Here is a 27,466-nt window from a genome sequence, read left to right on the forward strand (position 1 = left end):
ATCTTGGAATTGTTGTCGGTCACAAGCTGAATATGAGCCAACAATGTGATGTGGCTGCAAAAAAGGCAAATGCTCTTTTGGGCTGCATTCATAGAAGCATAGCTTCCAAATCCCGGGAAGTACTAGTTCCCCTCTACTCAGCACTGGTTAGGCCTCATCTGGAGTACTGTGTCCAGTTCTGGGCAGCACACTTGAAGAAGGATGCAGACAAACTGGAGAGGGTTCAGAGGAGGGCAACAAAGTTGATCAGGGGACTGGAAACAAAGCCCTATGAAGAGAGACTGAAAGAACTGGGCATGTTTAGCCTTGAGAAGAGAAGACTGAGGGGAGATATGATAGCGCTCTTCAAGTACTTGAAAGGTTGTCACAGAGAAGAAGGCCAGGATCTCTTCTTGATCATCCCAGAGTGCAGGACACGGAATAATGGGCTCAAGTTACAGGAAGCCAGATTCCGGCTGAACATCAGGAAAAACTTCCTGACTGTAAGAGCAATACGACAATGGAACCAATTACCTGGGGAGGTGGTGGGCTCTCCCACACTGGAGGCCTTCAAGACGAGGCTGGACAGCCATCTGTCAGGGATGCTCTGACTTGGATTCCTGCATTGAGCAGGGGGTTGGACTCGATGGCCTTGTAGGCCCCTTCCAACCCTACTACTCTATGATTCTATGAGATACCAAGACTGAGTTAACGAAATGTCTCCTTTCAAGAACAAATGAAATAAACTTAATTTTGTCTGGAGTGGCCCAAGTTCCTAACCTAAGGGCCACAGAGCAGAATGTTTATGTGATCAAGAGCCCAAAAGTACAAGTAGCTTACCTATGTTTTCTTCTCATTTTTTAATTGGATGTCTGTTCTTTTGCCATTACTGTTGCTTTTCTCTTTTTGGCCTCATGGACTCTGTATCTGAAACTCCATAGATCATGCTAACTTTGACTCCAATACATTTTTGTTTTTATTAGTATGGCTGGAAGAGCCTTAAAAAAAAGGGGGTCCCTGCAGTAAAACAGTTTTAACATATTAATCACTACAACTGAAACATAGCCATAAAAATATCCTTAAAACCTCAGTAGAAAAAAGAAACCAAATCTGCTTTAAGCCAGCTCAAAACAGCTTTGAGTCTCATGTTTTTACCAGCACCTTCAGGTTCTGAAGCACCTACCGAGAGGTGGCTAAATGCACATTCATTGGGAAGATACTGCAATGCCTAGGTGTCACCATGGAGAATGCACGGCTCTGTTCCCTCACAGTGCTTGACCCATGCATCTGAGGGACAAGAGAGGAACATGTGGAAGGATGTGCTTCCTAAAGTATACAGGCTGTAGACCATGTAGATGATCTACAACCAGCTATTTGAATTGTATGTGGAAGCATATAGGTAAGCTGCAGTATTCCGAACATCTTCAAAGACAGCCCCACATAGAGTGAATTGCAGTAGTTAATGCATGGTTAGCAAAGCAATTTGATAAAGCAGTGGGAGAAACTGAGCTATTTATTTATTTATTTATTTATTTATTTATTTATTTATTTATTTATTTGTACCCTGCCTTTCTACCAAAAGATGGCACTCAAGGTAGCTTACAGGCATAATTAAAATTGATTAAAACTACAAAATACATTAAAGTACAATAAAAATATAATTACTAAATAAAAAACAGCACCCAACCCAACAGACCCACTTACAGCCCGAAGGCCTTCTTGAATAAAGCAGTATTTGCCTGATGGCTGAAGGGCAGCAGAGAGGGAGTGAACCTAGGCTCCCTTAGGAGGGAGTACCATAGCCTGGGAGCAGCCACCAGAAAGCCCCTCTCTCAGGATGCCACCAAATACGCCTCTGAAGGCAGTGGTCTCGAAGGAAGGGCCTCTTCAGAAGAAGATCTTAAGAGCCAGGCAGTCTCATATGGGAGAAGTGAGTCTTTCAGGCAGCTTGATCCCAAGCTGTATAAGACTATAGGTCATAACCATCAAGCTGCTATACAAGGGAGTTATGTGCTCCCTGTAACTGGCCCCGGTCAACAGTCTGGCCACATGCTCCTTGTAACTCCCAGTTATTAATGTAGTGTACAATATTGTCTGCACATATCATAGCCATGGGATTGTATTTTGAATATAAATCAAGGCAATGTAAAACAGTAGTGATGACAGTGTAAAACCCACTGACTATAAATAGCATAATCTGTCATGTGGCATTGGCGAGAGAGAGATGGAAAGCAGGGCCATTTTGATGTTCATCCATAATTCTGTTTTTGGTTCCAGAATTCACTTTCTCCACGCAGATACTATTAAAATATTATTTAAATCATTATGACAGATTGTGAATGATTACAGTGAAGTCTCGCTTTTGTTTTTATTTTTTTCTCATTTTAACCAGGTCTTCAGGAATATGTGGAAGCTGTCTCCTTCCAGTATTTTATCAAAACCCGGTCATTAATTAGCATAGAGGAGATCAATAGACAGCTGATATTTACAGAAGTTAAAGACGAAGAAACAAAGGTAGAAATAATATCAACAAATACTTGTTGATGTGTTCATGAACTACAATTTAATCACTTTTGTGTTTAACAGAAAATGTGTCCACTATGTGGTATTTCCTTCTCATTTAATATGGAGTTCTCTCTTTCTCTTCCTTTCAGAGAACAGGCTTTTGTTTTCTAGTACTGAATATGACATTCTAATGCAGCATATTCGTATAGATTTATGAAAGCGTTATACAAAATCTAAAAAACGATATTTGGGTATTTTACCACCCTTTTTCTATAGCCTCTTAATACATTTGATGTCCAGTAATGAAAAATGAAACAAAAATACCACTTTCTTTTGGTAAGGGCACAGAACGTGCGGTGTCTTAAGGGCATGCTCAGGCCTCAGGATTACAGGGTCTGGATTCAAATCTCATTTGATTCAAGGTGTTGCTGAGTGCTCCAGTCTCACAAATTTATGTCATCATTTATAAAAGGGGAATGCTAAAGGACTGCCTTAAAGGATTGCTGATAAAATAAGGAGCCCCATCCTCTTGCTGCAAACTGGGGAGCACTTTTGCCCAGTTTCAGGGGTGGGCTGTCAAAAATTGATCTACATGGGGGGGTAGGTTTTGAATTCCTAATAGCATCTCCCCCCCACCCTTTTCTTTGGCAGTGCAGCTTATAGCATGCTCTAGGGCTAGTTTCCCCCATAATGCTGCCATGGTGTAGCATCCTTCCACGGAGGTATTATGGGGAGAAGTGGCTCTGCGGTGTGATAGGAGTTCTGCTGGAAGTTGCCATGGTGGCACAATGTGTTAAGAAAAGTGGGGAAACTTTTTTTGTTACCGGGAATTTGAAATGCACCGCCCCCCCCTGCATTCCCCAAATATAAATTCCATTTTGCCAGCCCACTGAATGTTGCAGCAGCTATTTTTCCTCCCTTTCTGTCCACTTTTTTGGCCTCATCAGTGAACTTACCAATCAATACTTCAGACCAGTGCTAGGATAAAGTACTCCCAAGTAGTAAGCAGCCTAGAGCATGGGTGCACTCTGTTAGACCAAAGCTACTAATAGTTTTCCCCCAAGGGCTCAAAATTGGCAAATTACTGGCTTATGAACCATGTGTCTTTACCTCTTCTCTGCTGAAGGACTGGCCCAAACAGTGCTTAACTCACCCACTCCCATTCCTTAAGAATTAGATGACTCTGTCCTTGAAACTGCAGGTTTCCTGCCAACCAGATCCTGCCACTTTCAGTCTCATGCACCTCAAGACACGTTGGCATCTTCCCCAGCGAGAGATATCCCGAGTTTCCATCTCATGCAAACTCATTTGCACTTCAGTCTCACCTTTCCTTGGTTCAGTAAGATGCCCCTGTGTAGAGTATGTCATGTGAGAGTGGGTGAGGCTTAGGCTTTTTCTATTGCCTTTTTACAGTCATGTTAAATAGAGTCTGATTAAAGAAAAAGTGAACTGTTGTGGGAGGATGATGACATACAGTGTAATCTGTTCTGTTGCTCAGCCTTCAATCACAGTTTATGATTTTTCCACTGCATGACCTTTCTGCCATTAAAGTTTTCTGTGAGTTAATTTGATATGTGGAAGTATGCTAGAGCTCATCTGTAGTTTATCATTGCCTGCCTTGTGTCTCTTAACAACTGACTATAATTGTTTTCATTTTTCTCTTGCCTCATGTAGAATATTTTGTAGCCAAAATGTTGCCTGATCATCTTTCTCTCCCTCTGAGTGGAATATAAAGCTGCTATATTTGCTGTTCTAAATAAGTGGTTGTGGTCTGAATGTTTTGAGAACTTAATTGACATGAACTGTAGCATGTGTGCTCCGATTGCAGAAGAATTGTATAAATATATTCTTTATCAGCACTATCTTTGTCAATGATTTGAAAAGCAAAATAACTGGTGCAATTCAGTAGTGTATTTGGGAAGAAAACTGACTGTCAGAATTGAGCCACTAAGGGCACAATCCTATGCATGTTTAGACAGAAAGAAGCCCTACAACTCCCAGCATTCCCCAGCCAGCATGGCTAGCTGGGGAATGCTGGGAGTTGCAGGGCTTCTTTCTGTCTAAACATGCATAGGATTGTGTCCTAAGTGTCATTTGCTCTAATAACCAAACTGATTTCTGTGAAGTGAAAGTTTTTGCTAAAACAGTAACCAGAAGGATATAAAATCAGAGCTATGATAACAGCCAACTGTTGTTTAACAAGGGTTTATCAAACTTTCTGCTGTTTGTACCACATGAGCCAGCATTCCATGATTCAGTGATTAATGTGTAGAAACAGATGGTGTTGAATTAAACATCTAGAGAATTGCAGCATTCATCTGTGAAAATATATAGCAGCTTTGCAGCCCTTAAAACTCCGAATATATGCTTGAACATTTGTGGAAATATGAAAAGTTCGAGGGTAGCAAGGGATGGTATCTAAAGAGGATTTTCAGTGGGCTGGGAAGGATGTGCTTCAGTGTCCTGTGGAAAAAAGCTGGAATTGAATCATAGGTACAAGATAGAGCACACTGTATTCTCTCAGACCCTGATGTTTTAAGATCTTGATGTTTTCAAAATGGTCATGCTTAACTCAAACCATTAATCATAATGTTTATTCCGTTTTAGCTGTTGACAAGGACTCCTACTAGAATAAGTGGCATACTGGCTGTGTTGTCACAAATGACTCATGACAAATGATTACTTAGACAGAAATCAGATAATTTATTTTTGTAAGCCCAAATACCTTCTGAAGAAAACCACTTCAGATATTTACAGCTCAGTAAAATGTAGTCTCAGTTTGAGGTGTTATAATTTCAGGACTACACAAATAGCAGAAGAAAAACAGCTCTTCCTTTTATATATTATACATATCATTTCACATAAAGTATAGGAGGGCAGAATTGGGCAGGGGCAGTTTGTGGAGCAGGAGCTCCACTCATGCCAGCTGTCTTCACCCACTTTTCAGTGATATCCCACACACCTTTCCTAAGGGTCCACCAGCCTCCAAAAGAGGCTTTCAGTGGGGGTGGAGGAGTGGCCAAGTCCCACTGTGGGAGTGGCCTTCCACTCACGGAATGTTCGGATACAGTTATGTATTAGCAAATCCCCGTAGTTTAAGACTGACATAGTATTGCTCAGATGAGGACCTGGATGGGAGGCCACTGTAAGCCCCATGTAAGTGTAAGATACAGTATATTTTTTTTCCTTTTTAAAAATATCTAGGCTCGGAGACTGAATGAAGGCCTCCTGAAAATATCAGGTGGGGGTGCCAACTTTTTTTTTCTGTTGAGCTCCATTGCCTTAACAGCTGCATGACAGGTAAAAAGGTGATGCTTTTCCTGGCATGGAGATGAAGTCATGCAGATTGTGCAACCATTGAAGACACAGGAGACCTGCTAGGAAAAAAGGTAGAGAACCCTATTAAAGTTAAGCCATTTATAAAAAGGCACAAGATAGAGATTAATACTGCCTAACTAAATAAAAAACTGGAAGACTTACATCAATTATAGCCATGCAGTAGATGGTTCAAAAGCAAGACCATTTTGTTTCTAAAAATATTTCTTTTGAATTGGTTGTCTGTCTTAGTCTTTAACAAATTGCAATTTCCCTGTGTTCTAAGCTATATGTTCTACTCTGTTTTGTTGCTAGCTGTCTTCTGATTGTCCCAATAAGCAGCACCACACTTGGAACTTGAAAGTGACTCCTGTAGATTACCTCCTGGGAGTGGCTGATCTAACTGGAGAGCTGATGCGGATGTGCATCAGCAGTGTTGGCAACGGTGACATAGATACCCCATTTGAGCTGAGCCAGTTCCTGCGTCAGATTTATGATGGCTTTTCCTACATTGGCAACACTGGACCTTATGAAGTTTCTAAAAAACTCTATACCTTGAAACAGAGTCTGGCTAAAGTGGAGAATGCCTGCTACACGTTGAAAGTCAGGGGGTCTGAGATACCAAAGCATATGCTAGCTGATGTGTTCTCCAGTAAAACAGAAATAATTGACCAAGAAGATGGGCTCTCCTAAAACACCTGGAAACCTCATGATCCAAAAGGGGCAGGGACTGTAGAATGAAAATAAAGCATTTCCATTCTTAGGATTTGCTTATTAGAAGTTTTAGAAGTATCCATGTTTCTTTTAAACCTAGTCATGTTTTAGGGTCAGCTGAAGAAGCAGGATAATTTGTATCCCAAAATAGTTCTTGCATAATGGCTTAAGAATCCCAGCAATGAACTGCGGGGTGGGTGGGTGGGTTGCTGTTTAGTGCCACAAATGTCACAGCTTATATTCTCTATTTTAGAGTTGCGGACCCACTTCTACCTGTCTTGGTCACTCAGATCAGGTATCAGTGAAGACCCATAGTACATAGCATGCTCAATGTTGTAACATTTTTCTTTGTTTGAGTTTCATTACCTCAACAATCTATGTCTGTGATGAGTCAGAGACAGGAAGTTGTGGTACTAGAATCAGCACACTGAATTGCAAGGGATTTTTAAAAAATAGAAAGCATTTGGTTGAGGGGGAAATACACCCTGGAGAAGCTAACAAACTAAGCTTATTCCTTATTCTTTTGGGCCTTTAATACATCTGTTTGAACATCCTGTCTTAATACTGGCTTTCTGTTGCTCAGTTTATATTCAAGAACTTGAAAATGGAGCCAAGCAAAACAAGACTGGAAAACCTGTAAAAGTTTAGCACATTTTATGTTTGCAACGGAAGCAGGTTCTCAAAGATCTGAGTAAAATCAGCATGCACACAGTATTAAAATATACTTCTGATTCATAGACTTACAGTCCAGTTTACTTCTAGAGATGCCATTTAACAGTAACGGTATCTTTTAAGAAATGAAGATTTAATTGGTCCTTACATTAAAAAGTACATTAAACATTGTAGCTAAATTATAACTGCAATAAGGTTTATTGGAGAATGCTTATTGACAACTTTTCATCTAAGATGCCATTAGTGCTTATGACCAGTTCATGCTCCTAAGGGTTGCTGCTTCACATGCTGCCAAATTACCAAGATCACGTCTATACAGGAAGCTGAGTTATTTCCAAATGTGGTTTGCAGTATGATGGTCCAGCATGTTCAAATGCTGGGGAGCTGCTTCCCTGTGTATGTGCATATATAACAATTTACATACACAATCTTCAATGTATTTTGATTTATGTGGACTAATAATACTTTCATAATGTAGGAAAAATCTTTTAAATACACAGAAATCCAAGTGAGGCTGAATGGAGATAAATCAAGGAAGGATTTGGTCCAGCACGTTTGAGAGAAAAAAATAAGAAAAATATTTGAAAGACAAAATGAAAAAGAACTAGCCAGTATGTGTAAGGCATGTACTCAGGCCTGTACATACTCTTCTTCGGAAGAGTATGATACCAATAGTGCCTGAGTTCAGTGAATCTTTTGTTTCAGATTAAGAATGCTTCTTAATCTCTCTTCTTGATTATTTACTTCCCTTCCATTTACTTCCCTTCCATGAGCAGAAAGGAGTTACACTACTTTCCTGCCTCCCCCTTCCCTCTACAGCCCCCTGTGTCCCCTGAAAATCTGCTCCTGAGGATTGGAAAACCTTGGGAATGATCTGGGATAAGTTGAAAGGGGGATGCAGATGGAAGGGAAATCAGCAGAAATTACCACGCCTGTGTGCAAACAGTATAGCAATTTGGGATCCAAGCCATTCTATTGTGGAGGGAAATGGAAGATAACTACATTAAAAATATGTTAATATAAATGTTGCGGAACAAGGCTCATCCATTACACATAAAAATGCTAGGTCTTCCCTGCCTCCTTCATGCTCACTTACTCTGTTAGCATTGCATGGTCTACTTTCATATGCATGATATGATGAGAACAATTATTTGTCTGTGATAACCAGCACAAGTTTTTCCCATGTAGTAGATGTTTAAAGAAAAATGTGGGGGTTTTGCCCATTGTTGAATGTAATGGCATTGGTGTTTCTACATCTTTTTATACAATAAACATAGAGCGCAATCCTATGCATGTTTAGACCGAAAGAAGTCCTATAACTCCCAGCATTCCCCAGCCAGCATGGCATGCTGGGGAGTTGTAGGACTTTTTTTCTATCTAACCATGCATAGGATTGCGCCCTAAAAGAACCTCCTTGTAAAGAATGCTGGTTATTTGTTATCGATTACATCTGACAGGACAGCACAAAGATGTTCACGAACTTCTAGGCTTTAATTAAAGGAATGATTTGCCCTGACACTTGCCCTCTTGCAGCAAGGTGAATTTATTACAGAACAAATAAAACAGAACTTTCAGAGATTCATTAATTTGAGTTTCTAGTCTCAGAGTTTTTCTGAGCGCTCGTGGCTTCAGCTCAATTTACCAAGATCACAGGAGTCATTTGCAATTTGCTTGTTTCTCAGAAGTGTGACCATGTAATCTTCCATGGACAAAGAGGTTTCTGTTGGAGGTGGCATTAAGCAAAAGCTTCTGTCTGATCTGATAATGGTAGAAAGCTTGTTTAAAATGCAGTTGTGGTTTTTAAAGAGACAAATCTGTTGTCTAGCCCAGGGGCGGGCAAACATTAGGCTTGTGGGATCTACTTTGTTTTTTCTAGAGCCTCAGCACCCACCAAATGGAGCCAGAAGCATAGAAATTTGTTTTTGAGTACCAGAAATGAATGGACCTTCCACATAATAATCTATTCCTAGTTACCCCAAACTTTCTACATTTCAGCAGTATAATTTAGGGAGGGTCAGTGGGAGTCATTGTTACTGTTAAACAGTTGGGAGCAGGAAATCCTTGCCAATCTACTTCAGATCACCTAGAGATCTATCAGTAGATCCCGTTCTATTGTCTGTGTCCCACTGGTCTAGACAGAGACTAATTATTAACTTTCAGACTTCTGTTGAGTGACTGATGAGCACAGTCATTCAAAGATTCCTGTACAGCTGTAATGTCTTGCTGTTTTTGGAGAAAAAAGTAGGGGCAACGTGTACTTGCAGATTCTGTCCCACGTATGTTGATTAAGACAGCCTTCCCCAACTTGGTGCCCGCCAGTTGTTTTGGACATCATCTCCCACCATCCCCAGCCAGCATGACCAGTGATCAGGAAAATTGGGAGTTGTAGTCCAAAACATCTGGATGACGCCAGGTTCGGGAAGGTTGCATTATGGTACTGCAGTAAACAGTGCTGCTCCAGGTTTTGAGAGCCCTCTAGTAAGATGTTTATTGTTTTATTATGTTTATATCCCACTTTTTTCCTCTTGCAAGGAACCCAAGGCGGCTCTTCCTCCTCTTCAGTTTATCCTTACAACAGCCCTGTGAAGTAGGGTAGGCTGAGAGTCAGTGACTGGCCCAAAGTCACCCAGGGAGCTTGATAGCAGAGTGTGGACTAGAACCTGGATTGCCTCTCCTGATGATGCTGACCCTGGCAGCACAGTTCCTCCTTCAGTTGTCCCTCTCCCAATTGCTATTCCCACTAATAATAAAAGGAAATACTTCAGGTGAAGAGATTTAGGCTTGGACAGGGAAAGAAAGCTTTGACTGGGCAAGAACAGATGCAGGGGGAAGGGGCGGCTTTTTTGTTCTTGTGTTTATAAATTTGCTCCAGTTTAATTTTATTTCACATTTAGATTGTCAGCTGCTATTAGATCTGCATTTTAATACCAGCTGGAAACTCCCTGACCAGTTTTCTGTAATGGGGTAAAATAAGTTTTTTTCTAGCGAGGCGTGTGGGAAGAATTTTACTTTTGGGAAATGGCATAAGGGGAAAGGGTTAACTCAACCTTTGGCATTGTTATTCTGATTCAATTTGGAGCACCCCACCCTGGTCTGGTTGTGTGGTTTAAAATAAATGAAGAGATGGGAGGTCCAGTCAAGAATCACCAACATCTCATCTTGTTTGGCCTTTATTTCCAAGGAAATACAGGTTGCAAAAAGTTAAGTGTATTTGCACGATTGCTGTGGATATTTGGGAAAGTGACATTTACCCATAAAACAATCAATGGCAGGATGTCTATTTCTTAGCCGGTTTTAAGTTTGGTGTCAGTCATATGCTTGGTGTTGGGCCAAAACCAAAGCGTCATTAAAAGAGATGTTCTGCAAAGGCTGCCTTGCATCAGCTGTTGTCATAAAGTTCTGCATATTGAAAGTAGTTTCCTTTGGAGTAAATCAGGTCCTATGGAGTGATGGAGCTCTCTTAGTTTAGGAGTGCTATCAGTTTAATGAAGCAAGCAACACATATTGTTGGCTTACTGTAACATGCCACAGTGTTTTTTGTTGGAATGAGAACAGCTACAATCAGGAGATGAAATCAGAGTAACATATTCCTTGCTTCACAGCTATTTCCAATCTAGGGCTGCTTTCATGTAAGTCATGTAAGTATACCTGGAAGTTATTCTCATATCTACAAATATAATTTTGAAAGGTTTATCTGGGAAATGACAGGTATTGCCAAGCGGCTCCTGGATTCATGATGGACAGTTTTTCTGCTGCGTAGAAATGTTTCAGTGCCCCTATATTTTAGCAATGTAACAAGGGAAGCCGTTCTGCTTGGATAAACATAAACTGGGCTTCCTAGGCCATGAAGTGAGGCCGATTATTGTGCCATTTTTTCTGTAGGCAATAACCCCCCAGCCTTTTGAGCGAGACGTTCTCCGCAACGTTTCCTACAGCTTTCTGCTAGGACACATTTAAAGATACAGCCCTAAAATCATATTTTGTACCCAATTAGTGTCAGGGTTTGAAGCTGCCCCTTTCACACTTTTTGCCCAACTGGGACAGAAAGTTCAAAGTGAATGGAAAAGTTCCACAATGGGGGCTTCTTGGGTTGTTTATCAAAGCAGAAGTGGTGAGTGGTTGGGAAGCAGTGTGTTTGCTTGCTCACTCCCACACAGTAACAAACAACCCATGGTTTAAACAACCAGCTGTCGTGACGTGTGAACTGGGTCATTATCTATCTAGGTAGAAACATGGAAAGTTTGTATAGTTTCCAGCCACACACAATTTTAGGATGACACTGATGTTACTGATGTCAAGGATATAAAATAACAAATGTGTTGGTTTCTTGTCTGCCTTCTAGCAATAGTTTGAAACTTCAAATGTATTTTTTTGGCCAAAGAAGCACCAGCTGCCATAATAGATGTTATAGTTATAGAAACTATCATCTTTCCTACTGCCCTACCTTGGAATGCCATCCTTGGCATCAGGGCCCAAACATTCTTTGGAACCCAGTACAAACTTGAAACATGCCCCCCCCTCCCCTACACACATACCACAATCCCATCCCTTTCATGAGTCATAAAAGAGAAGTTTCTAAATCCCTATTTCTACATTTCTGAAATTACACTACTACCCACACTGGGACTTTCCCGCCTTGGTCCAAAACACCATCACTTTTAGCTATTTTTGTTTAAAACAACATCCAGCCTGAAGAAGAGTTCTACAAAGTTTGCTAACTATCTTGTCACTTTTGGGTTGGTCCCAAGGTATTATTCTGGGAATGTTTTATTTATTTTACTGGACCAACGCAGCTGCAAACAATCCCCTTTAACACTTTATTTTCTGGCCCTTTTCATTGCAAAATTATTAATTAACTCTCCAGAGTCCATTTCTCTTGCAAGTTCACCTTCCATTGACAAAAATGCTAGCTGGCATAACCATTCTTGCCCCATAGTAGAACAACAGTAGTTTTTGATGGGACACTTCTTCCAGCTTCTGCCAAGTCACTGGTAGTATATAAACTAAAGGTATGCACACTTCACTGATAATTACTTGCAGTAGTTTTTGTTAATCTTATTTAATTTATTTTTATTTAATTTATTCATTTCTATACTGCCCAATAGCCGAAGCTCTGGGCGGTTCACAAAAATTAAAACCAAACAGCACACAATAAAACAATTTAAAATATATAGAACATTAAAACCACACTATAACAATACAACCACAATAAAACCTAGCAGCAGTGCAGGAGTTTAAAATACAGATTTAAAACAGCAAAGCTAAAAATTTAGAATGCTAAAATGCCTGGGAAAATAAAAAGGTCTTCACCTGGCACCGAAAGGAATACAATGTAGGTGCCAGGCGAACCTCACTAGGGAGCTCATTCCAGAGCCGGGGTGCCACAGCAGAAAAAGCCCTTCTCCTAGTAGCCACCCGCCTCACTTCCTTTGGCAGGGGCTCATGGAGAAGGGCCACTGACGATCTTAAGGTATCTGGGAGTAGATGAATAAGAGTCTTTTCCCAAAAGTAGACTTGAAGATTTTTTTCAGACACAGCATTTCACAAGGAAAATTCACAGAAAGATCTGTAGGATACTTGTGAACTAGACATTAACACACACATTTTAGGCCTGTAAATCCTATTAGCGGCATTGGCTCCCACTGTCTCTGATGATTATTACACTGCTTTGTCACTCCCTCCTGCCTAGGCACAAGGAACCCTGGGACTGGCAGTTCTTGAAAGAGCATGTTCACATAGGGAAGCGCAACTCTCTATCAAACGACACATCCTACTTTAACTGTATAAGCACATGCTTTCTGTCCAAGAGTAGGGCCTGGACTGGCAAGTCACTGTTCAGAATGCTGCTGGTTCTGCTCTAACGCTGCTTCTGATTAGCTTCAGCAAATCTCAAAGATTTGGACGAAAGTTACATAAAAAGGTGAAGGTGTCCCCAACCAGTCGTGTCCGACTCTAGGGTGCGGTGCTCATCCCTGTTTCTAAGCCGAAGAGCCAGCGCTGTCCGAAGACACTTCCGTGGTCATGTGGCCGGCATGACTGAACACCGAGGTGCACGGAACGCTGTTACCTTTCCCGCCGAGGCGGTACCTATTTATCTACTTGCAATTTCTTGCTTTTGAACTGCTAGGTTGGCAGGAGCTGGGACTGAAGATGGGAGCTCACTCCGTCACGCGGCACTCGGGTCTCGAACTGCTGTCCTGCTGACCTTCCGGTCTGCAGTTCAGCGTCTTAACCACTAAGCCACCGCAGCCACCAACGAAAGTTACATAGATGCAGAGAAATAAGTTTCCATATATATGCTTCAGCATTGTCTGTAATTTACCCTCATTTTTGTCCTCGGAGTAATGGGGGCAGCTCAGGCTCGGGGAGGGGGGGCTGGATCTTTGGGTCCAGGTAAAGTGTAACCTCCTCATGACCCCTGCCCTGTTTGGGCCCTGCTTGCCATTAAGGGCAGTGATGAATCTTTAGGAAGCCACAGTGTTCGTTCTTCCTGGATGTTCAGGAAGTACTCACCTCTATTTCTGACAGGAAGAACTCGTGTGGGTATCTGCAGGGACTCAGAACAGTGGTGAGGAGGCAAGTGGTTGTATTTATACAGCCTTGTACTATAAAAAGCAATCGATAGGTCAATTTTAAAGAAATGTTTTAAGAGAAATGGGAAATATAGATGAATAACTTTTACCTCTTCTGCTAAATTGCCATCTAGTTGTACGTTTGGGTAATGTATGAGTCATGTTTTCCATAGCTCTGGATGAAGGTTTTCAGGAATTAACAATGAAGCATTGTGGCAGTAGCCACGTGAACACCTGTACCATAAAAAAGAAAAGAGAAATACTGTTGGCCACTCTCAAGAATGATATCAATGGCCAGTCTTCTAAGGCTCTTGAGAATTATTTTAACAGTTAGTGTAGGCTGTTATATGCATTCATTTACAAGATTTAAGCTAAAATGTAAACGGTTAAATACTTTACAATGATAATATTTCCCTTGATAATTTGTTGTTACTGAAAGTGTTGACGTCTACCTTTTAATATATTTTTATTGTATTTTTATTTTTTTACATTTCTATACTGCCCAATAGCTGAACCTTTTTAGACAGTTGGACATGGTAATTTTGTTTTCATGAGCTTTGTGCATTCATTTTTTATTTAATGCAGCCAAATAGTGAAAATATGATGATTTTCCATGAAAGAATGTGCACTTGTCATTGTTCTTTAAAACATTATTCTGAAATATCCATGGACTGACTTTCTAACTATTGTACATGGAATGAAAACGGAACACACATAAAGCAATAAGGTAGTATGAGTGTTGCCACTGGCAGAAAAGGAGGGGGACAGTGATATTTTGACCCAGTAATTAAACCCCAACAGTTCATTGTCTTAGGGAGCAATCCTGTGGCTGCTAGACAGAGGCTAAACGGCCATAGGCTATGGTGTTATCCGGGAACCGACCTTGGAGCCCATGCTCCGATGTCGATTCCCAGAGAACCAACCTCCCCCCACTTCCACGCTGCCACCGAGGCAGTGCAGAACAGCCTCGTCCTCTGTGCTCGGAAGAGGAGCGTGGAGCAGCTGAAAAGGGGCATGACTGGGGGTATTACGAGGCGTGGAGGGCGGAGATGCCTGTACAACATATCCAATGTGTCGTACAGCAGCCTTCTTCCCCACTCCGTGTTCCCATGGCTAGACAGCCGCAATCGGCTGTCTAGCTGAAAATGCAGGTCAGGAGAAGCATGGAGGGAACGATCCCCTCTGTACTTCTCCTGCCCTGCTTTGGATAGGCGGTTGCCTCAGAGTTTGACTGCCTATCTGGATACGATTGTGCCCTTATTGTTGCATAGCTTCTGATAGGGTAAATGGAGAAAAATGTTGGTGACTAATATGTAGTTGAATACTATCAGGGCTCCAGGACCCTATTCTTAAGTGAAATCTGCATAATAAAATTTATTCAACATGTTATACGCATTTTCTGTTCTGCATCTTTCCCACAATGTTCCTTCATCATTTCAATGCACTATGGGTCTCTTCCAATCATTACAACCCACTGCAGCCCAAACTGGGCAAAAAATGTAAAAATGATAGTCTTAAATTCTTACATAGAATGTAATTTTTTAAAAATTAATTAAACATACAGAGATTACATAGTCTTGGGGGGCAGGGGGAAGTGCCTTCAAAACTAATTTCTCAAGCACTTTTTTCAAGTTGCCTTCAAGTATACAGGACAGCAATAGCGCTTGATGCAGTTCAACACTGACATCTTGTGGATAATGTCCTCTGCTGCGTGTTCTGCTTCAGCCTGCCTGAGAACCTTTCCGCATTCACAGATACTACATATAATAGTCACCATAAGTTATTTCTCCGGAGAGAATGGGGCACTATCCACATCATATAAATAAATGGAGGTCTCCTAAGCCTGCGGTTTGACAAGCTGAAGACAGACTAGTCCTATTCAGGCATTCTTTAAACTAGTATTCCTCACCACGTGAGCAGGAACAGGGCTGATTACGCAGGGTTATAAATGGCTTGGAAGCCTATCCACGCACAGTTGTACATGTGGAGGCCTCTGTGCTGCAGGTGTTCATGCTGTGTTCCTGGGGGCCTTTGACTGAGCTACATGGAGACACGACATCAGGAGGCTGAGTAGGAGTACTGTCTAACCCAGTTCCCTTCTCACCAGCTTTTATGCAAATGAAGTTTAAAGATGCTTCATCATTCCAGTTTACCCAATGCTAGCGTAGAGTTTGCTTTTCAAAGCTGTTCTAACTATAGAGCTGAAAATTACCTGCCATAGGCCAGTAATGCTGAAAACCTGAACCATTTAGACACATTTGTATATTTTCCACATTTTATGAAACAACGAATCTAGGCTTTCCAACTCATCAGTTTTTTGGTTTACTGTAAGAGCAATCTTATTGCTGGACCAAGGGCAGGAGGTAAGAGGGGCTGATTTTTTAAATCATCCCTTGCACTTTCTCCAGTGGGCTTTTTTTGTGGCATGTCAGGGAAAATGAGCGGGCTTAAGATCCTGTGGATCCTTGGCTGCCTGTGATATGACTTGTTTTGGACCCCACAACTGTGGAACATCTACGCCTGCAGAGCTTTCAGCAGGCATATGGGGGCCTCTGGCTGCATAAGTGCTATCCGGCCAGAGGGCCTCCCTCTCTGCTAGGGGATCAACACACCACTTCCTATGGCCCCTCATATTGCACCCCAGATAGAGTGGAAAAATTTTAAGCAGCAGTTAAAGAGTAGAATATACCTATAACCTGAACTGCAATCCTCTCTCTTCCTTTCATCCTAGTGGTAATAAATATACTCCTGGGTTTCTATGGCTGGCAATCGATGAGCAGTAAACAATTACAAATTTACTGAGGTGTATATAAAGTAACAAGATCTTCAGAGACCTATCTATGTCTTACAAAAGACATCAAACTGCACAATTAATTCATGGAGAAATCTCTTTAGTGTACTGGAAAGCTGAACAGAATAACTAGAAAATAGCCTGATCCTTAACCATAGTGGAATAATAGTGATAACATAATTAGAAAGACATTTTAGTGGGAAATGTATAACAAATGTTGTACAATGTCTTGAGAGGATATAAAATATCACAATAAGGGAGCAATCCTATGGCCTCTAGTCATCATCTAGACAGCCATAGGATATGTCGATTTCCGGGAACCGACCTTGGAGCCCACGCTCCAGGGTCGGTTCCCTGAGAACTGATCTCCCCCCCCGTTCCCGTGCTGCCTTGCAGGCAGCTCGGAATGGGCCCGCACTCTGTGCTTGGAAGAGGTGCACAGAATGGCGAAAACGGGGCGTTCCAGGGCGGGGAGAGCAGAAATGCCAGTACAACATATCCCATGTGTCATCCGGCACCCGCTTCACCTGCTCTGTCTTCCTGCGGCTAGACAGCCAAAATCAACTGTCTAGCCACAAATGGTCAGGGTTGTATCTGAGCCCATAAGAGTCCCAAATCAGCTCTGATTCTGAGAAGGAGAGACAACTCGTGAGGGAGGAACTCTCTCAGATTTCAGAGGCACAGCTGGAGGGGGAGCCCCCCCCTTCTTACATCCCTGGGAGCGACAGTGAACCAGGCGTGGAAAGAGAGGGACAACCTGAACTTTTAGATGCGAGGCACAGACGCAGGCACAAGCGAGAGATCGCAGGGGCCGAGTTTGGCACTCAGCCCGATTGGCTCAGCATCAACAGCTGTGTCCAGAAGCATCACGGGAGAGGGGGAGTTCTTCCCCTCCCACCCCTTAAGTTCAGAGAATTGCCACGTTTTTCCCAAACAGAGATCAACTGATGTCCTAACCCTTAGAAACTCCTAGATGGCTGTCCCTGTGTAGTTTCTCTAGGTCTCAAGCAATTAGCATCTGTATGCCTCATTAAGATAAATGGAATTAAAGCCTTGGAAAGCAGCCCTTTTGTCTGAGTGTTGATTTTGGCTACTGGAGTATTCAGTAGGCAACAGGGGAACCCTGACACAAATGCAGGGCAGCTGGAGCACGGAGGGGATGATCCCCTCCGCACTTCTCCTGCCCTGCATTGGATAGGCGGTCGCCTCCAAGTTCAGAGGTGGCCACTTATCCCCATAGGATTGCGCCCTAATAGATCCTTATCTATTCTAGAAGCAACAAAGAGTCCTAGATGAACAATTTTATTGAGGCATAAGCTTTTATGGCAAATATCATGGGTGTACTACTTTGGTGGATGGATGAAAGAGTCTAGTAATCTGGTACATTTACTTACACACACACACACACACACACACACTACAGATTGCATCCTGGTGATACATCTGCATAGCAAGGAGGACAGAATTAACACAGGTTAACGTAGGTTAATATTAGCTGAACACAGTGAGGCTTAGTTCCAAATAAACTCACTTAGGATTGTGTTGCTGAAGTAGAACAATTAAGTACTGAGAATTTACTGCAATCTTCCTGTAGTGAGCTATTTATAAGAAATATCCAAGTATGAATCATTCATAAAATGTACAAACAAGCATGTGTTTCAAATAAGAAAATAAAACAACGCACAAGCATGTTGCCAATAATGGGCTGTATCCATTTGGCACTAGTGTTAATGTAAATTATGCTGTGCTAGTGTAATTGACCTTCAGCACAACAGCAACAGCATTTTCTGGTGCAATGTCTTTTCTGGGTTTCTGTTTATTAGCACGATACTTAGATATAAATAACCTCCATTGTATTCAGTCTCCATAGGGTTGCCATATGTCCTACTTTACAGAGCTCTGTATTTCAAGGACTGTCAGAGAAAAGGCCTCTGTTTGAAGGCATCCTCCATTAGAAGGGCTGTCCCATCTAAGCCTGGTTTAAAGACCAAGAAGCACAAGATGGAAGAACAGAAGCACCTGGAAAGCAAACTAAGCACGCACCCAGGTCACCTGGTTACAGTCTTTTCCACTATGGTGAGATTGCAACTTGGAAGACTGCACCATAATACAAAGGTATAATACATCCATCATAAGAACGTCAGAAGAGCCCTGCTGGATCAGACCAAGGGTCCATCTAGTCCAGCATTCTGCTCACACAGTGGCCAACCAGCTGTTGACCAGGAACGCACAAGCAGGGCATGAGCGCAACAGCACCTTCCACCCGTGTTCCCCAGCAACTGGTGTACATAGGCATACTGCTTCAGGTACTGGAAGTGGCACATAGCCATCAGGACTAGTAGCCACTAATAGCCTTTTCCTCCAGGAATTTGTCTAACCCCCTTTTAAAGCCATCCAAATTGGTGGCCATTGGTAAACCCTATATTTCATTTAGTCTATATTTCAGTCCTTGGTAAACCCTATATTTCATATAGTCTTGCCTCATTCCCCTCAAAAATAGAGGTTTTACAACAAATCATCTTTGCTACAGCAGGGCATGGAGCTTTACTTGAGACTCCAGCTGGGGAAACTACTTAACACATTATACACCTTGACTATGTGAAATACACTAGTTTATAATGTTGGGGAAACCAATAGATCATTGGACTTTATAAAAAGGGGGAACTCTCACCATTCCATTTCCTCTTGAATTTATTTGGTCCACTTCTTTCTTGGCTGCCTTGAGTCCCAGTATTGGGAAAAAGGCGGGATATAAATACATATAATAAATTAAAAACTTTCTCCCCTCCTGCTCCATTTGCCAGGAGATCAGATTGCGATGGGCTTTCCAGGGTGTTAGCAATTTATGCAAGGAACATGGGCTTGCAAAATGGCTGACCTGCACCTGGTGTAGTAGGTTGAGAACTAGAGTGCTCCTTAACTTTGAAATAATTTCTTCCTCTAATTATTTTATAGAACTAGCTAAGGGGGATTGCATATTTATTATGGTTTGGGAGGATTGCTCTCTTTTACGGGCTTTTCTGACTCCCCACTCTCCCAGAGTTTTAAGCTTTTTAGTACTTGCTTCTGTAAGCTATAACTATTGGGATGGTATAAAAGCCAGTACTGAACAGAACAGGCCAGAATGGGCCCTTTATTGTTTAAAAAAAGCCATGCCAAACACTAAGGCATGTGTGAGAGACACCTGAGAACAATATTTTAGGACAGAACCCCTTGAAAAACTATGTTATTATTAATGCCCAGAACACATCCGGAACAGAACAGAATGGCCTGGAACAGCCACTTCCAAATGAGCCAAATCAACCAAATTCACCAGTCCCACATGACCGTATGGGGGGACACAATGAGCCACAAAACTACCACAGAAACCACGTTCTAATATCCAATCAAGGCAATAGTCAACATTCTTGAAAAACAGCCTGGAACAGCAACTTTGAAGTGACCCAAATCAACCAAATTCACACATGACTACATGGGAGGCATGTAATAAGTCACAAAACGTCCACAGAAACCACATTTGGATACCTGTTCCAGGCAATAGTCCACATTCTTGAAAAACAGCCCACAAGGGCAACTTCCAAGTGAGTCAAATCAACTGAATTCAGCAGCCAGACATAACTACATGGGATAAATGCAATAAGCCCCAAATGTCCAGAGAAACCACATTTGAATACACATTCCACATCCACAGATGGATGCAGTAAGCCACAAACGTCCACAGAAACTGTATTTGGATACCTGTTTGGGGCAAAAGTCCATATTCTAGAAAATGGCCCAGAACAGCCACTTCCAAGTGAGCCAAATCAATCAAATGCACGTTTTCTCATATGGCTGTATGGGAAGGCCACAATGAGCCACAGAACTACCATAAAATCCATGTTCTGATATGTGTTCTGGGCAATAGTCGACGTTCTCAAAAAATGGCTCAGAACAACAACTTCCAAGTGAGCCAAATCAAACAAATTTACCAGTCACACATAACTACATGGACGAGATGCAATAAGCTACAAAACGTCCATAGAAACCACATTTGGACTTCTGTTCCAGGCAATAGTCCATATTCTGGATAATGGCCCAGAACAGCAACTTCCAAGTGAGCCAAGCCAACCAAATTCACCAGTTGCACATGATTATTTGGGGGTGCTGTAATAAGCTATAAAACCTCTACAAAGCTATGTTAATGTGCCTCTTTCAGGGAACAGTCTGTAGTGAGGTGGTTAGTGAGCAGAAACTGTGGACTCCACAGAGTTCCCAAATGCATAGAGACCCATATAGTTTAACATAGTCAGTAGATTTTAGCAGGCTTTAGCTAAAGGCCCCATGATGGGGGGGGGGGGGGCTTCTACAGTGAGCCTTTCACATACTTTTAATTGGTATCAAGCAAGTGCAGTTTTGTACGTCAACAACTGTGCATGTGCATATGGCTGGTCACCTCACCCTTTTCTCATAGAGGGATGGCTTCTCTCACTCATGAGTTGGGAGGATTTCACTCCTAAGCAGGAATGCTAGAGGCTCTATCTTAAGAAAGGCAATTGGATTCCCAGGCTAAAATGCTTCAAGGACCTTCCTGGGGGTGACAGCTCCCCTGCCCCCCCTTCTGGGAGGAGAGTGTGTTTCTGTGTGCTTCTCCCTGTCAGCTCCTAAGCAGAGGGAGAAACCTATAAAAGCAAGCAGGCTAGTTTTGATCTTCACTCTTGATTCAATGGGCAATGTGCACACAACCAACGTGGAGACTTCTTGTGGTTCTGAGGAATGGCCTTTGTCTGCCTTGGGGACCCAGATAGGGTGTGGCAACTGCTTTGTCTGTTGCCTGAAGGGAGGTGTGAACTTTCTTTGCATACACACATATATTCTGAATCCATTTTCTATCAATAAACTGTCAGCTTTTTCCACAAGTGGCTTGTTTCATCTTGGTAACCAAAAGAATCTGATTGATGACTTGGATCTGACAGAATCAGAACCCTAGATCAATACACAGTCCATGGCCCAGAATGGGAACCTCTAAGTGAGACAAATCAAACAAAATCTCCTGTCGCACATTACTACATGGGATGGATGCAATAAACCACTAATCTTCCACAACTATGTTCCAGTATCCATTCCAGTCCATATTATGGAAAATGGCCCAGAAGGGAAACTTCAAAATAAGCCAAATCAACCAAATTCACACATAACTGGATGGGAGTGATGCAATTAGCCATAAAACCTCCACAAAAACAATATTCCAATAACCAGACTGACTGTCTATTTTTTTGCTTTTGTGGGGATTTGTGCAAATGCGCTCTTGCACACATGTGCATGCATACAAGTGCACTAATGTGAATTTGTAAATGAATGAAATTCTTGTAGAAAAGATCCAGTTCTGTCAATGAGTGGACAATAAAAAGAAAGATGCCAGATAATCCACAAAATACCGACGGAACAGATTTAAGACAATTCATAAATCCCTTACCCATGCCTCCCATTTACATTGCCAAAAAGGCATGCAGTTACAATGTAAATTGCAGGCATAGGGGAAAGGGTTAAAGGCCCCTACGCACCAGTCTAGGATCCTGATCCATATGAGATCCCATGAGCTTACTTTTGAGTAAAAAAGAAAGAAAACCTAGCTACATTTTTACAGTAACTTGAAGTCTGACCCTCAGATAATTTGGGAGGGGTGGGGATAGGTGGGGGGAGCAGAAGGATCAGGACCTCACACCACCTTTCTGAAAGGAGAAATGCAGTACAAGGGCCCCAATCCTTGCTCTTACTTTCTGTGTGGTGGGGAAAGGACATGCAAGGATAGTATCTCACACTATATTCATGTTACACTGAACATGAATTCACACCCTATGTGCGCCCATTTCATTTCACTTCATGCACCCACACTTTTCCTTGGCCAGCAATGTTCTTCTGGTCCTGTATTGCTTTATGAAGCATCTAGTGGTACTGCTAAGTGGTCTCCCTCTAATTGTTTAACCCATGCTGCCAGCTACTGATGTAAATAACAAACAGGCCTGGCTCAACTCACAGGGGGATTCCTCTGGCAATAGAATAAGGCTCAGCCTCAGATGCTTCCTTGCTGGTCCCAGACACTCCATCCTCCTCATGTGGATTTAGGCCTGAAAGACCTAGGAGAAATGTGGAAAAGCAGTTGTAAGTGGGCGTAATTCCTGACATTTTACAATGTCATGGGGCATGTCAGTTAAGGCATCAGATTTAGCTTCTAATTTCCTAGATTTGTGGATCTTGAGCAAACATGAGATAGCTTTAACTCTGATCTTAAATCAGCAGGCTTCAAAAAAAAATATTGAATATAAATTATGTTGGTTTAATAATAGACACAATTAATTTGATGATGTCAAATTTTACTTGGTAGAGCTAAAAGTTAAAGACACATGTTGGTAATTTTTGAGATGGATTTGATTGTTATATTATTGTAATATACTTTAAAGATGACTTTTAATTCGAATATTGTGTGGTAATATTTGTTTATGGCTTATTGTATCACTCCCACCTAGTCATGTGTGGCTGGTGGGTTTGGTTGATTTGGCTCACTTGGAAGTTGCCATTATGGGCCGTTTTACAAAATACAGACTGTTGCCCGACGCAGGTACTGGAACATGGTTTTATGGCAGTTTTATCGCTTATGATATCATTCACATGCAGTTATGCCTGGCTGATAAATTTGGTTGATTTGGCTCACTTGGAAGTTGCTGTTCCAGGTTGTTTTCTGGAATACAGACTATTGCCCAGAATGGGTATCTGTCCAAACATGGTTTCTGTGGCTTACTGCATGCCTCCTATGTAGTTATGTATGACTGGAGAATTTGGTTGAGTTGTCTCATGTGGAAGTTGCTGTCCTGAACTGTTTTTTGAGAATGTCAGCTATTGCCTGGAACCAGTATTCAAATGTGGTTTCTTTGGAAATTTTGTGGCTTATTGCATCCCTCCCTACAGTCATGTGAATTAGTTGATTTGGCTCCCTTGGAAGTGGCCGTTCTGGGCCATTTTTCAAGAATGCAGACTATTGCCTGGAAAGGGTACCTGAACGTGGTTTCTGTGGAAGTTTTGTGGCTAATTGTGTCCCTCCCATACAGTCATGTGTTGTTGTTGTTCAGTCGTTCAGTCATGTCCGACTCTTCGTGACCCCATGGACCATAGCACGCTAGGCCTTCCTGTCCTGCGCTCTCTCCCGGAGTGTGCTCAAGTTCATATTCATTGCATCGGTGATACTATCTAGCCATCTCATCCTCTGCCGTTCCCTTCTCCTTTTGCCTTCAGTCTTTCCCAGCTTCAGGGTCTTTTCCAGAGTTTTCTCTTCGCATTAGGTGGCCAAAATATTTGAGCTCCAGCTTCAGTATCTGTCCTTCCAATGAGCAGTCAGGGTTGATTTCCTTTAGGATGGACTGATTTGACCTCCTTGCAGTCCAGGGGACTCGTAAGAGTCTTCTCCAGCACCACAGTTCGAAAGCATCAATTCTTCGGCGCTCAGCCTTCCTTCTAGTCCAGCTCTCACAGCCATACATTACTACTGGGAAAACCATAGCTTTGATTAGACGGACCTTTGTCGGCAAGGTGATGTCTCTGCTTCTTACTATGCTGTCTAGGTTTGCCATAGCTTTCCTCCCAAGGAGCAAGCGTCTTTAAATTTCATGGCTACAGTCACCGTCTGCCGTGATCTTGGAGCCCAAGAAAGTAAAATCTGTCACTGCTTCCATTTCTTCCCCTTCTATATGCCAGCAAGTGATGGGGCCAGATGCCATGATCTTCGTTTTTTTAATGTTGAGTTTCAAACCAGCTTTTGCACTCTCCTCTTTCACCCTCAACAAGAGGCTCTTTAGATCCTCTTCGCTTTCTGCCATTAATACAGTCATGTAGGACTGGTGAATTTCGTTGATTTGGCTAATTTGGAAGTGGCTGTTCTGGGCCATTTCGTTCCATTCTGGATGGGTTTGGGGCATTAAGGGGGTAATAATAATACAGTTTTTCAAGGGTTTCTGTTCTAAAATATTGTTCTCAGTTGTCTCTAACACATGCCAGAGTGTCTGATGTTGGTTTTTTAAAATAATAATAATAATAAAGGGGCTGTTCTGGCCTGTTCTGTTCCAGCTTTTACATGTCACATAACTATTTAAGGGTGGAATCCTCTGCATGGCAAGAAAAGTCCTACAACTCCTAGCAAGCCAGCATGGCTGGATGGGGAATGCTGGGAGTTGAGTGACTTTTTTTCTGTCTAAAGATGCATAGTATTGCTCCCTAAGTGAGAAAGGAGCATAGGAGGGTAGGGGGCATTCCTGATAAGTAGGCAGACACCAAACATGCATTGCACCAAACTATATGTGATAGGCATATGTAGCTATTGACTTAATTATTGCTTTTACTGTTTTAAACAGTTCGGAACCGGAGACGGTTCGGAAGCTGCAGCTGGTACAGAACGCGGCGGCTCGCCTGATTAAAGGCAGCCGCCGGCGAGATCACATCACTCCAGTGCTGAAGGAGTTGCACTGGTTACCAGTTGTTTTCCGGGCCAAATTCAAGGTGTTGGTTTTGACCTTTAAAACCCTATATGGTTCCGGCCCAGCCTGTCTTAAGGAGCGCCTCCAGCAACACCAGACAGGCCGCTTAACAAGATCAGCCTCGGATGGCCTTCTCTCTGTCCCATCAGCCAGGACAGCTAGACTGGTGGGGACGAGGGAGAGGGCCTTCTCTGTGGTGGCCCCCACTCTGTGGAACTCCCTCCCTAGGGAACTCCGTCATGCCCCCTCTTTAATGAGCTTCCGTCGTGCATTAAAAACATGGTTGTTCAGGCAGGCATTTGGGGTGGGTTAGGGTATTTAAAAAAAAAAAAAATATGGTAAAATTTTATTGTTTTAAATTGTTTTATGGTGGGTTGTACATCGCCCAGAGTGGCTGGGTGACCAGTCAGATGGGCGATTAATAAATTTAATAAATAAAATAAAAATAAAATGTAAAGGCTTTCCATAGCATTCTGCCGTAATCTAACTCTCCCCATTTCAAAATGTGAAGAAAAAACATTCTCCAAATTATCCTTTATTAAAAATGATTTAGTCAATAATGCTGTACTCAAGACAAGCCATCATTATCCGTTCTCTATAAAATGGTATCTTCTTAGATAAATTACTTTTGATAATTGCATATCTGAACTGGTTGCCAAGAAAGTAGAAAAACAATGAGGTAAATTTGACAGCAACCTTGTTTGTTACTGAATGTAGTCTGTCATTATGTGTAAACATTTTCTTTAACTTTGTTGTTGTTTGTATTTGTTGATGAATAAAAACATACAGCTTTGGATGTCAAATACAGATGCTTTCTGGAAGGATTATATGCATATTTTGTTTTTTCCTCCCAGCTGAGGGGGAAAATGACATTGACACACAGTACAGTGCAAAATAGGGGGACCTTTAATGAACATTCTGTCCCAGGGCCTCTGTCTTAAAAAGACCCTGCCTGGGGTTACTTACAAAAGAGATTCTTTACGGGCTCAGAGGCACAATTTAGATATGCCAAGGTTGCGTCGAAACAGTGGAAACAGGTTCTGGGGCAGAACCCCAGGCTCAAAACCTGCTTTAACTCTGAGTTTTGGGGGAACCCTGTGAACCTTCCTGAATACATGGGACACAGAGGCTGAAATATGTGAAAGGCAAGTGAGTAGAGCTGTGACATTTGCGTGTTGGAGCAAGACTCTTGTGGTTTTAATAGCTGCATGACAGGCAGAAGCTCAACAGGTGGAGTCACCTCCAGTAGAAAGCTGCAGGGAAGGGGAAACGCTTCTCTTGCTGACCATCCGCTAGTCGTGCATTTGCTGAAGCCATAGGACTCCTGGGAGAGGAGAAGTCCTGGGGAACCCGAAAAACGACGCTCCCTGACGAGGGAGGCTAGGTTGGCTCGCTCTCTGCTGCCTTTCTGCCCGCAGGCCAAGACCGCTTTGTTCAAGCGGGCCTTTGGTGACTGCTGAGCTGCAGGCTGTTTTTACTGTTATTGCCGCGTTTTCAATTGCGTTTTAATTGATTGGCTTCTTATTGCTGTTTCGGCCGAGTTTTATTCGTGACTGTAAGCCGCCCGGAGTGCCATTTTTGGCAGAAAGGCGGGCTACACATCCAGTAAGTAAACAAAGAAGCAAGGCGGCAAGTCCTGGGTCCGCCGCCCTCCCAGCCCCGCGGAGCTCCGGCGGAGGCGGCCCGGCCGTTTGGCGGCCGCTTTCCGCGCTCCCGTCTGCTGCAGCGGACGCGAGTCCCAGCTTGGGGGCGGGGAAGGGGCTGCGGCCGAGCAAGGCCGGGGCGGCCCGAGAAGAGCAGCGGCCGGCTGGGAAGGAGGGTGTGGGGCAGCGCCTCGGCGGCAGGCAGCCCCAGCGCGGCGCCGCGAGTTCGGGCGGACGGAGCAGCCCCCCCCGGTGAGGCTGGGGGCTTCTGGCGCTGAGGGGCGGCGGGCGGCGGGCGGGCGGCCGGGCGCGCGCGGCGGGGGCAGGAGCTTCGCCTCGCCTCGCCTCGCCTCACTTCCACCACGCCCCGCGTGCGCGGGAAAGAGCAGGCGTCGCCTCAGGCGGCCCCCTTCGGAAACTGGGCCCCGCGGTGGGCGCAGCGCCGCCTCTCCTTCTCCCAGAGCCTCGGCTCCAGCGCCCGGGGCGCCGCCCTTCGCGGCGACGGCGGGAGGAGGGAAGGGGCGAAGCTCTCGAAGTTTGTGCTTCGCGGCAGCGGGAAGTTCCCCTCGCCCGCCCCCGTCGGCTCCAGCACCGAGGCGGGAGCAGCGGCGCCCTTGCCTGCTGCGAGGACAACGCGAGGCGCCGCCGCGCCGCTTTCCTTGCTGCCTGGCCGGCCTCCTGGGCCTTCTCACGGTTGCCGCTGCGTGTGAGCGTGCAGGCGAGGCAGCGGTTGCCGGGGATGCTTCACCTGTTGAACTGCGGCTGTTCAGAGGC

At 43.3% G+C, this 27,466-nt stretch overlaps 1 protein-coding gene and 1 long non-coding RNA gene across 3 annotated transcripts in view; one reads left to right on the forward strand and one right to left on the reverse strand.

Moving 5' to 3' along the window:
* Positions 1-8,775, forward strand: part of TSNAX (translin associated factor X) — a 25,820-nt gene extending 17,045 nt beyond the window's left edge. The window contains exons 5-7 of one of the 2 annotated variants that reach the window (XR_014786774.1): positions 2,372-2,493; positions 6,115-8,463; positions 8,577-8,775. Coding sequence is in view for 1 of the 2 variants with exons in the window: in XM_084828132.1 (XP_084684258.1) it covers positions 2,372-2,493; positions 6,115-6,492 (500 nt within the window). In the remaining variant the exon portion in view is untranslated. Of the gene's footprint in view, positions 1-2,371; positions 2,494-6,114 lie in introns of both variants that reach the window. The other variant, XM_084828132.1, reaches the window with a different exon arrangement.
* Positions 5,166-27,466, reverse strand: LOC146359796 (uncharacterized). The gene is made up of 4 exons (XR_014786775.1): positions 27,311-27,466; positions 22,562-22,661; positions 13,868-13,991; positions 5,166-5,858 (listed from the first exon to the last, which is right to left on the reverse strand). It is a non-coding gene; the product is annotated as an uncharacterized LOC146359796 (long non-coding RNA).

Source organism: Heloderma suspectum, chromosome 1 (assembly GCF_057233095.1).
Source record: "Heloderma suspectum isolate Gila_16-S chromosome 1, 16-S_ref, whole genome shotgun sequence".
Lineage (NCBI taxonomy): Eukaryota > Metazoa > Chordata > Lepidosauria > Squamata > Helodermatidae > Heloderma > Heloderma suspectum.